General features: G+C 34.5%; 1 protein-coding gene across 2 annotated transcripts in view; it reads left to right on the top strand.

Moving 5' to 3' along the window:
* FREM2 (FRAS1 related extracellular matrix 2) overlaps nt 1-12570 on the top strand; it is a 294853-nt gene that overhangs the window by 266942 nt on the left and 15341 nt on the right. For both annotated transcript variants that reach the window (XM_016208906.2, XM_016208905.2), the window contains 6 exons: nt 6302-6494; nt 7793-7897; nt 9262-9389; nt 9479-9613; nt 10336-10462; nt 11324-11511. In XM_016208906.2, coding sequence (XP_016064392.2) covers nt 6302-6494; nt 7793-7897; nt 9262-9389; nt 9479-9613; nt 10336-10462; nt 11324-11511 — 876 coding nt within the window. The remainder of the gene's footprint in view (nt 1-6301; nt 6495-7792; nt 7898-9261; nt 9390-9478; nt 9614-10335; nt 10463-11323; nt 11512-12570) is intronic.

Genomic DNA, 12570 nt, shown 5'->3' with positions numbered 1-12570 from the left:
ATGCAAAATCCTCAACAAAACATTAGTAAACTGAATTCAGCAATACATTTAAAAGATCATGCAACATAATCAAGAGGGACTTATTCCTGGATTGTAAAGTTGGTTCAATGTCTGCAAATTGATTCACATAATACACCCATATACAAAATGAAGGATAAGAATCATATGATCGTATTAACAGATGCATAAAAAGCATTTGAGAAAATCCCAAATATATTTATGATAAAAACTTTCAACAAAGTGGAAATACAGGGAACAAACCTCAACATGATAAAGGCCATATATGACATACTGAAAGCTTTTACTTTAAGATCAGGAACAAGACAAGGATGTCCACTGTCACCACTTTTATTCAACATAATACTGGAAGCCACAGCAATCAGACAAGAAACAGAAATAAAAGGCATCAAAATTGGAAAGGAAGATGTAAAAATGTCATTGTTTGCAAATGACATGATACTATATAAAGAGAAACCTAAAGATTCTACCAAAAAACTATTAGTACTTAAAAAGGAATTCAGTAAGGTATCAGGATAAAGAATTAACATTAAGAAACTGGTTGCATTTTTATACACCAATAAGAAACTATCAGAAAGAGGAATTAAGAAAATAATCCCATTTACAATTGTATCAAAAAAATAAAATACCTAGGAATAAATTTAACCAAGGAGATAAAAGAACTGTACTTAGAGAACTATCAGACATTAAAGAAAGATACAGAAGATACAAATAAGTGGCAGCATATGGATAGGAATGCCCATACTACCCAGCCAATTTATAGATTCAATGCCATCCCTATCAAAACAGCCATGGCATTTTTCACAGAACTAGAACAAATAATCCTAAAATTTATATGGAACCACAAAAGAACCTGAATAGCCTCAGCAATCTTGAGAAAAAAGAATTAAGTTAGAGATACTATGCTACCCGATATCCAACCATACTACAAGTCTAGAAAAATCAAAACAGCATGGTACTGTAATAAAACTAAAACATATATCAATGGACCAGAATAAAGAGCTTAGAAATAAATCCACGCTTAGGTGGTCAATTTATCTATGACAAAGGAGGCAAGAATATACAATGGTGCAAAAATAGTCTCTTCAACGAATAGTGTTGGGAAAACTGGACAGATACATGCAAAAACTGAAACTAGACCACCTTCTTACACCATATACAAGAATAAACTCAAAATTCATTAAAGACTTAAATGTAAGACCCAAAACCTTAAAACTTGGGCCATAAATTCTTTTTTTTTTTTTTAATTTTATTATTGTTTAAAATATTACAGATGTCCTTTTTTCTCCCCAATGAGGGCCATAAATTCTTTAACATTACTCTTAGAAATATTTTTTAGGATATGTCTGTTCAGGCAATGGAAACAAGAAAAAATAGACAAATGAGACTATGACAAAATAAAAATTTTTTGCACTGTGAAAGAAACTATCAACAAAACTAAAAGACAACCTACCAATTGAAAGACTATATTTGCCAATGATATATCTGATAAGGGGTTAATATCCCAAATTTATAAAGAACTTATACAACTTAATATAAAAAAAACCACAATGTGGTTGAAAAATGGGCAGAGGACTTGAATAGAGATTTTTTTCAAAGAAGATATATATGGCCAATAGACATATGAAAAAGTGCTCAACATTACTAATCATCAAGGAGATGCAAATTAAAACCACAATGAGATATCACCTCACACTTGTCAGAATGACAATCATCAATAAATCAACTAACAAATGTTGGAGAGGATGTGAAGAAAAGGGAACCCTCATGCCCTGTTGGTGGTTTTGCAAATTTGTGCAGGCACTATGGAAAGCATTATGGAAGGCCTCAACAATTTAAAAATAGAATCGCCACATAACCCAGCAATTTTACTTCTGGGCATTTATCCAAAGAAATCCCAAACAATAATTTGAAAAGGTATATGCACCCCTATGTTCATTGCAGCATTATTTACAATAACCAAGAAGTGGGAAAAAACTAAGTGCCCTTCAATAGATGAATGGATAAAGAAGTGGTATGTACATATAATAGAATATTACTCAGCCATAAAAAGAACAAAATATTGCTATTTGCCACAACACGGATGGACCTAGAGGATATTATGCTAAGTGAAATTCAGTCAGACAGAGAAAGACAAATACCATATGATTTCATTTATGTGAAATTTATAAAGCAAAATAAACAAACAAACAAAACAGAAACACACTCATAGATACAGAGTACAAATTAATGGTTGCCAGATGGGAGAGGACTAGGTAAAAAAGGTAAAGGGTAAAAGTACAAATTGGCAGTTACAAAATAGTCATGGGGATGTAAAGAACAACATAGGGAATATAGTCAATAATATTATAATAATTAGGTTGGTGACAGATGGGCATTAGACTTATTGTGGTAAACACTTTGTAAGTTATACAAATGTCTAATCACTGTTTTGTACACCTGGGCTAATATAATATTGTATGTCAACAACTTTAAAAGTTTTTTTTAATTAAAAAAATAAAAAGAGTATAATCTGTGCTGTCCACTATGACAGCCATTAACTGTGTGTGGCTATTGAGTACTCAAAATGTGGCTAGTCAGAATTCAGATGTGTTGTGCATGTAAAACACATAGCATATTTCAAAGATTTTGCACAAAATAATAATATATTTCATTAAAATTATCTTCTGTTGATTATACATTAAAATGTTAATATATTTGATATACTGTGCTAAGTAAACTATATTATTAAAATCAGTTTTACTTATTTGTTTTTACTTTTTGAAATATGGCTACTAGAAAATTTTAAATTACATGTATGGCTCATATGATATTTCTACTGAATAGTGCTATTCTAGATACTTGAGTGGTAGTCCTGATTGTACTGACTAATCTTGGGCAAGACAATTATCTTCATGGTTTAAGTTTCCTACATATAAAAGATAGCTTTGCTCAAGTGAAAGTTGTAAAGGAACAAAGTAAATCTAGATTAGTTTTTATTAGTACACATATATACTGCTTACCTCTGTAAGAATTTTAAAACATCAATAAGATAATATATAAGCTGCATAGCTTTAACTATATGCTCAAAATAAGTTAGGAATTAAATTTAATATGATTTTCCTCAACGCTATTTCCCACCTTGGGCAACGTTATGAGTATAATTTTCCTTTTGGGGTACCCATCTTTCTTCCTATTCTTCCCCTTCTCTACCCCTGTGCACAGATTAGCAGACTCTTATGTCCCTTAGGCAGGTGATGCCTCCCCAAATATATATAATTTCTGCCCGTAATTATTAGCCTCTTATTATCAGTAGTAGAAATTGATGTATTACCTTTTCCAGGGTATTTTTATGCTTTCTCTTTAAATATGGAATTTAAAGTGTTATCTACCTTTGTTGAAGAAACTTCTAACATCAGTAAGCAGTAAGAGCATGTAAACTCATTCATTGTGTATTAGTTTAAGAGCACTATACCAGATTTAACATATATTTCTTTTAGTATAAATAAATACCTTTAAAAGTCCTTTGATCCAGTTAGAAAGAAAATTAAATATTCATTAAGATGACCTCTGGAAGTTATATTGATTGCACTGCATTCTTCAATTTTAAAGGAATGAACAAGTAAGTGACCTGAGTGATCCAGGTAATTCCACTCAGATTTTAGCTCCTCCAGACAGAGAGTCTAAGTAAACAGAAAGGAGACCTGGCCATGGTGAACAGGAAAACAAAAGATGCTAATTCTGTGTTCAGAAATGATCAAGCTCGAGGTTACCACAAGAATCAAATGAGTCCACCATTCTTCCAGGTTGCTGCACCTGAATAAACCTCTTTCCTTTTAAACCAGCTCCTGCCTCGTGAGTTTGGCTTTTTTTTTGTGGCAGGCAGCTGAACCTGTGTTTTGGGAGCAGTACCAAAAATTGGGGCCACTTTTTTTGAAGATCATGGTATAAAATCTGCACTTAATCACAAGGCAAATAAGAAGTTCTGCGAGACTGTAAACAGAAGAGAGAAATTATTAGCATATTTGCTTTTCAAAAACATTAATGTTTCTCAACTATTCCTCAAACCTTCATGTTTTTCTAATAAGTAGCTCTTCCATAGTCATTTTAAAAATAGATAGGAAGCCCGGCCAGCATGGCTCAGTGGTTGAGCATTGACTTATGATCCAAGAGATCACAGTTTGATTCCTGGTCAGGGCACATGCCCAGGTTGTGGGCTAGATTCTCCCGTAGGAGGTGTGCAGGAGCCAGCCAATCAATGACTCTCTCATCATTGATGTTTGCATCTCTCTCTCCCTCTCTCTGAAATCAATAAAGACGTATTTTTAAAAAATCAAATGAAATCAGATAAGAATTAGGGAGCTTACACCAAGTAACTTATTCATAGAAGATTAATGTTAATAGTTCTCTTCAAAATAGCATACTCAGTAACATTTGATGGATGGAGTATAATCTCGGCAAAAATTATTCTTAGTGCCTAGAAAGTTTAATTGGAAATCCATGCATAATGCATAGTTTTTAAACAGTAGTTTATTAAAATCATAGTATGAAATATTAATCTTAATTAATAGTGACATATAGGTTGACTTAATCACTTTATTACACTGTTGAGTGTTAAAACTGCATTTCAAGATCAATTTCTCAATGACTGAAATAAATAACTTAGTAGAAAATCTATCTCAAAGGACTTTGCTTGCATAACCCCTCTCCTGCTAGTTAGAAGATAAGGGGGAGTGCTACCTTACTACACAGTTGGGAATCAACTAATTTGCATCATTGATGATTTTCTTCATATATATTTGGTGATTCAGTTCTTCATTTTTGTTATTTGAAGAGTTTACACCATGATAAAGTGATAAATTATAGTTATCATGATTAAATGATTCCCTAACTCATGTATATATATGATTCCTGTTCCTAGCTCAGTGTGAAAAGAGAACTAGAGTGGTATCAAAAAGCATGATGTGAATTTCTGAGAAGTGTGATGGGACCTAAGTCTGTTTTCTCTTGTGTAAAGGAAGATAGTTGCATTTGCCCTGCTATTTCACAGACCTATTTTGAGAATTAAATATGATGACCATTGTTAGGTGACCTTAGGATTATTGTCAGTTTTGTTTGGAATACAAAAAATATGAGGGAGTAGAAAATGAATGGGCCAAATGCTGGGTTTTAATATTGGCAGAGCCATTCAGAGGCTTAAAGAATTTTGTGGGAAATTGGTTTTATTTTTCTGAGTATTAATTTTCCTCTCTTTTTTTATTTATCATCTATCCACCCATTCACCTAATCATTCACATATACATATAAATATAATAATGGGGAAGAGTGAAAATATTAAATAACTTTTACTGTGAGCCTAACACAATGTCTAAAATGTGGTAGGTGCTCAATAAACAAATATTAGTTTATTTTCCCTAACTCTTAATCCACCTATAAAATACCTAAAAGGGGAAATTATAAATTTCAAGCAAGATACTTCATTTCAACTAACTGTATTTGCTTCCAGATCTTTCCTGCTTTATTTCCTCCTTATATAATAATTTAAAAGTATCTCATAACAGTATTATTCATGATAGTCCAAAACTAGAAAAAATTCAAATGCCCATCAACTGATGAATGGATTAATAAAATGTGTTATATGCATACAGTAAGATGCTATTCAGTAATAAAAGTATTGAAACATGCTACAACATGGATGCATGTTAAAAACAATAGGCTGAGTGAAAAAAGCCGTCACAAAAAAAAAACAAACACCCACATATTGTATGATTCCATTTATATAACATGTCCAGAATAAACAAATACATAAAGGCTGAAAGTAAGGTAGGGGTTACCAGAGGCTGCGGGGGTAAAGGGGAGTTAAGGAATTGACTGCTAGTGGGTATCGAATTCCTTTTGGAGGTGATAAAAATGTCCTAAAATTGATTATGGTGAAAGTTACCAACTCCCTGAATATATATTAAATACCATTGATTTGTCCACTTTAACTTGGTGAATTATATGGTATATGAACTGTATCTTAAAGCTGCTGTAAAACTAAAAAGACTGTGTAAGTGTAGTATGCTCAAAATAATGCAATTTACCTTAAGGATTTCTGCTATATATCCTTTACTGCAAAGGAAGGTAGTATAGTAATAACTATTTAATTCCTTCAAAATTAAGTGTTGTAAATGCTGTTATTTCTTTTCCTCAATGATTATTCAAAATCTTGAGTTGGTGAAAGGAGAAAATGGCTGGTACAAAATTAAGCTCATTTAGTTAACAATACTGAATTGCGTTGATAGATATAATTTCATCGTTTTAGGTCTTAAACCTAGTGCAGTCATATGTGACTCTTCGAGTCCCTCTGTTTGTTTCCTACGTCTTCCATTCCCCTGTTGGAGTAGGAGGTTGGCAGCATTTTGACTTGAAGTCAGAGCTTCGACTAACTTTTGTGTATGACACTGCCATCTTGTGGAATGACGGAATTCGCAGCCCACCAGAAGCTGAACTCAAAGGTGGGTTGGAAAATGTACCTATTTGAATTACTTAAGAGGAATTTTTACAGTAGCTAAAAATAACAAAAGCAACTTTTATTATCTTTATTTTTATATTCAACATTTTCAGATAATTTTATTTTTATCATGAAGAAACTTTTTTAAATAAACCTTCTCAGTGCCTCAAGTTTTGTGTAATATGTGACTGTTAAATGTAATATCTACATTTCATGGATATTTAACTCTCATAGTCTATTCTAGATGATCAATTATTTATATGTTACACAACACAATCTCTATATGTTCCTGGATTCTAGAAAATGGATAGAGGAAGTATCCATTGAAAATAAAGCATTAGCCAAGAGAAAAAGTTGCAAAGCTTTGTTTCTGAAAATGGGAAGTGCGTTTTAAACTCCTGGATTCTAATTCTGACTCTACAGCTAGTTAGCTGTGTGATCTTGAACATATTTCTTAACCTTTATGTCACTCAATTTCTTCTGATAGACTAGATTTCTAATATTCTTTCTCTTTTAAAATTTTATTATTCTTTGATACTTCAGCAGAATGCTTTGGAATAATGGTGGTAAGTGCCACTAACGACTGGGTCCATAAGCGTCTACAAAATTTTTGCTTCAATCTTTATGTCAGAATCATAATTCAAAATCCACAAGCATAAAGCTAATTAATCCATTAGTAGAATTAGTGCTGTTTCCTTTTAGGCATATACTTCCATCTGGTTCCATGTGTGTCTCAGCACCATGCCTGCATTATTCTTTATGAGCCAAAGAGAAAATACTGTTAATAGTTAATCTCAAAATCTTCTGTCTTAAACAAATTAAAATTACCTGAAAGCCATGTGTAAGGCAATATGTTCATCCTGAACAGTTATTCTAGATTATTTGATATATTTTAAATCCATATTTTGTCTTCTGCCTCTCCTATCACTCAGAATTCTTCTGATAATACCCTTTGGCTAGAATGCTTAAAGATGAGGTAAATCTGCCCAGCCAGTGTGGCTCAGTTGGTTGAGTGTTATCCCATGTACCAGTAGGTCTCTGGTTCAATTCGCAGTCAGGGCACATGCCTGAGTTGTGGGCTTAGTCTTCAGTATGGGGCATGCAAGAAGCAGCAGATCGATATTTCTCTCTCATTAATGTTTCCATCTCTCTCTTTCTTTTCCTTTCTCTCTTTGAAATCAATAAAAATGTATTCAAAAAAAAAAAGATGAGGTGAATATGAATTCATTTTTGGAAGAAATCCTGTACATTAGCAGTACCTGGTCACCAGCATTTTTACTCTTGTACACTATCCCATTGTAGGTTCTCTGTATCCAACCAGCATGCGTATTGCTGAAGAAGGCTGCTTGGTTGTGAACTTCAAAACAGAAGCTAAATTCCATGGCTTGTTTGTGCTGTCACACCCTGGTAAGTCCCACTACTCATTAATAGCCACTCCCAATACCAAAAGGGTAGTTTTTCCATATTCACATATTTCAGCATGCTTCCTTATGAGCTTTGAAGCCCTTAATTTTAAATGGATTGCATAAGTGCAATCATTTATATGAAGGCTTGATAATTGTTTAGCTACATCTCATAATCTACAAAATCATCATTATCTATGTAGATTTGTAGAGAAAATTCAAAATGATTAAAGTAAATTTAAAAGGAAACTCTACTGAGTTTATTTAAATGAAGTTTTCCTTAAAGAGCGTAGCAACAACAACCCTTTTCTACTCCAATTCCATTGTACAAAGATAATCGAATTATAATTTATTTGTTCAACAAAGATTTCTCTGTTCACAACTGTTTTCTGGGTACAGTAAAAAACTTTTATAATAGAGCCAGAAGTATTACTTCACTATTGTACTTAAGTTTCAGACATATTACCTTTAACTATTGGCTATGTAATTTACTAACTGATGGACTGTGATTTGAATATCAATAAAGTAGCAGTCACTAAAGTCCCATGTCAAAGCTTTTTTTTTAATAAAAGGGAAATTTCATTAGAAATGTTTTTTTATTTGACTCTCTATTTTACTAAAATGGTTTGTTTATTTTACTGGTGTGCTAAGTGATGCCAGATTGGTAGGTGAAAATAGTTCCCTCACTTTCTTCTATGTCCTTCTTTTTCTAGGTGGGAACTCTAAACAAAGGAGAGAATAGGGCTGAAAATTCAGGAAAAGAAAAAGTGTTCATTGTATTTTTATGAGACTGAGCTACAAGAAGTACAGAACCGAAAGAAAAAAACACATTTATCTTTACTGTAATTGACAGTTCTGGAAAATAAGGATTTCCTAGCCTTTATAGTTCCTGTCCACATGTCTACCTTTCTAATAAACTGAATCTTTGTTTAGACATGATTATAGGCAATCTAATTAAAATTTGATTCCATACATAAATTGGGTTTTCCCAGCTATGTGGATGCTAATAGACTGAGAAGTTCAGCTAATAACTTTGGTGCACAATAAATGCATTCACATGGGGATTTATTACACTGCTTTGCCTCCCTGGAAAGTAGCCTTCAGCATTTCTGCACAAGTATCTTTTGACAGAATTATACAGTGGACAAAGCACTGAATTAGGAATCAGAAGGTACACAACCTAGCTGTGTGATCTTGGGAGAGTCACACAGTTTCTCTGTCTGCAAAATGAGAATTATCAACCCTGCTACTTTGTAGGCTTATTATAAAAATAAAAACAAATAATGTATTATAAAGTACTTTGCAAACTCTAAACTGTTGTACACCCTTTAAACTACCATACTGTTATTGTTATTGGTACTTTTCTAGGATCCTTCAAAAGCTCAATGATCACGTCAGCTGATCATCCAGGACTGACTTTTTCTCTGCGCCTAATAAGAAGTGAACCAACCTATAACCAGCCAGTCCAGCAATGGAGCTTTGTCTCTGATTTTGCAGTAAGTGACTAAGGCTCTTATTTAATTTTCCTTTTCTGTTACCTCTGACTGCACCTCAGATTTTTAAATGCCCTCTCCTCTCCTCAAAGGTGCGTGACTACTCAGGAACCTATACTGTAAAACTACTGCCATGCACTACTCCATTGCATCAGGATTACCGCCTGCCAGTCACCTGCAGCCCCAGAGAACCTATCACCTTTGACCTTGACATCCGATTCCAACAGGTATGTTTCATAGGATTATTTTCCCATGACTTGTAGAATCCCACTTTATTAGTTTGGTTTACTTTTATCAGTTAAAAAAAAAAATCACACAGTGACTTTAATTCCTGCATCCTGGGAAAAAAAGAAGTCAGACAGGTAGGAAGTAAGGGAGGAAAAAAGGAGGAAAGAATTGCTCTTTTTCAGTTGTTGGTTCAGCATGTAAAATCTATAATTTAAGAGTATGTAAGGATTATTATTTTTCTTAACTCTTTTGGAGTTTGCTGCCTTAGAGATTTGAGAATTTTCCCTAGAGTTCTGCATTTCTTCATCTTGTTCTTGATCTTCAAGAATAAATATTATGTAGTTTATGCCATATATTAAAGTACCTAATTTCCATATATTAAAAGAAATATGAAGGCACTTTTTGTCTAAGAATTGATACTAAATGTTTGTCTGCCACTGACCATGATGTTTATAAGTCCTTTACATACCCCAATAAACCAATGGAAATGAGCTCAGGCAACACTATTTAGTCTCATTCCAAAAATGACTTAACCTGGCCAGTTTTGCCTTCTCAAGGACAAAACCAATGTTACAATTCCCTAAGTTCATTTGGTTGGACCTAAAAATGACAGTATTGTGTTTAGTATTTTACATATCAGTGTGTGTATATGTGAATAATGTGTTTGTGCATAATCAAAACAATTAACAGCACCTAAAAGGGTTTTTCCACTCGGTTTTAGGTCAGTGATCCAGTGGCGGCTGAGTTTAGCTTGAACACCCAAATGTACCTGCTATCCAAGAAGAGTCTCTGGTTGTCTGATGGATCCATGGGGTTTGGGCATGAGAGTGATGTTGCTTTTGCAGAAGGTATCCTTTACAAATGAGAGGCCCTGCTCTGTATGCTATACACTGTATCTGTTGTGTTTTGCTTTGTTAGAATTGTGTTTAAGGTGAAAAATTATAACTTCTTGTATGGTTTTAAGAATAATACTAGGTCTTAATCACTGTGGCCAGGCTGGAATTAGGTATATGTTACTGAATGATTTTATTTCTGGAGAATTAATCTGTATTTTCCTTACCTGAGATTTTTGGAATAAGTCTGGATTTTATTTTTTCTTGAATGTATTTTCAAGTTTTACAAACTCAAATACTGCAGCTACATGAAATTGTAAATGCCTAATGGACCAGCATTGTGACTTTCTTGTTCAGTGGTGTATTCTTAGCACCTTGCCAAATTTCTAGCACATATGGTAGGAGTTGAGTAATGACCGTGAAATAGATGTTTGACTACCAGGAAATTTTCTTAAACCCTTTTTCACAATCAGATAAAATTAATTCAAATTTTTATTGATTTTTTTAGTGCTATTCTATAATGTATTAGTCTGCATCTTTCCAACTAATTTATTTATGTAAACTAGACTTTAACCACATGGGATATTATGGAGGTTAAGTTATAGGCCAAGGCTTGAGGTTATTCCACTACTGACTGAACATGTGAGGGTCAATACATATACAGTCACTTGTGGTCATTCTGCAGATTTGTCATATCTAAGGCCTAGGAGTGAACCAGATTCTAAAGGTAACACTAAAAAGTCTTCTACATTTGATGTCACATTAAGAAGAGAAGAAAATTTTCTCTAGTGTCATTATTGTCACAAATAGTTTGCAGTGTCACATAAACACACCTTATCACATAACAGAAATAACATTTCTGCATCTCTGTTTCAGGTGACATTATTTATGGTCGTGTCATGGTAGATCCTGTCCAGAATCTAGGTGGTTCCTTTTACTGCAGTATTGAGAAGGTGTTCCTATGCACTGGAGCTGATGGCTATGTTCCAAAGTACAGTCCGAAGAATGCAGAATATGGCTGCTTAGCTGATTCTACTTCACTCTTATACAGATTTAAAATTGTGGTAAGTGTGGACTTCAGTCAATATGGAGTAGGCAAATGCTATGCTCACCTCTTCCCATGACCACATCAAAATTAAAACTAAATTATAGAATACCCTTGAGAACCACCTGAAGACTAGCTTTAAAAAACTACTATAACTAAGAACATAAAGAAAAAGCCACATTGAGACTGATAGGAGTGGTTGAAAAGCAAAGTGGGCTGATCCTAGACCCATGGGTAGCAGTTAAGAATAGGAAAAGGTATCTTAGCTGTACAGGTTCCCTTAGAGGAGCAAGAGGTGCCAGCCCCACACTAGGATCACCAGCCCAGAGCACCAGTTTTGAAAGAATGAGTCCCCACAACATATGGCTATGAAAATCAGCAGGGTTTTCTTCCAGGTGAGACAGAGGGTTGCTGTAGACCCTCTTAAGGTATCCACTTGCTCACACTCATGCTATGCTCCAGTGAAGGGACAGTAGATCTAAAAGTTCCAGGGACATACGGGAAATGTGTAGCTTCATGGCAAAGGCTGGAGAAGCAAATCTGTTCAAGACTGAAATGCTGTCAGGCATCACTGTACCTTTGTCGATCCCTTCTTCCACACAGCCATCAGGTTCAGGGTGGCACCAAATCTGAGTCTCCATTAACCTGGCTAACACCTCTTTCCCCACCCTGGTGATTCCTTGAGACCCTACCCTATCCAACTCACACACCAGGCTTGAACTTCTTTCAGCACCTATTCAACCCAAATGGCTGTCCTTGGACCATGATGTAAATGTTCCTAAAATCTCTCAAAGATCCACAAACTCCCAAGAGCAGAAGCTAGCTTGGGCATGTCCTGTACCACTTGATAAACAGCCCCAAGCCCAGTACTAGTGGCAGTTAGCCTTTGTTCACAACATAGCCTCTCCCAGGTGTCCCCACACCCAGGACAGGCAGCAACAAATTACAAATCACTTTGTAACTCCTACCAGGTGACCCCAGAATGGACACAGAAAATGGCTGATCTTGGCCTGTACCAGAGCCCCTCCCAAGAGTCCCCAGAATCACACTCAGAGCAAAACCCAATTAACTCCACAAA

This window comes from Miniopterus natalensis, chromosome 2, assembly GCF_054644295.1.
Source record: "Miniopterus natalensis isolate mMinNat1 chromosome 2, mMinNat1.hap1, whole genome shotgun sequence".
In the NCBI taxonomy this organism is placed as follows: domain Eukaryota; kingdom Metazoa; phylum Chordata; class Mammalia; order Chiroptera; family Miniopteridae; genus Miniopterus; species Miniopterus natalensis.
Note: the sequence above shows the minus strand (reverse complement) of the source record. Positions and strands in the feature narration are given on the sequence as shown.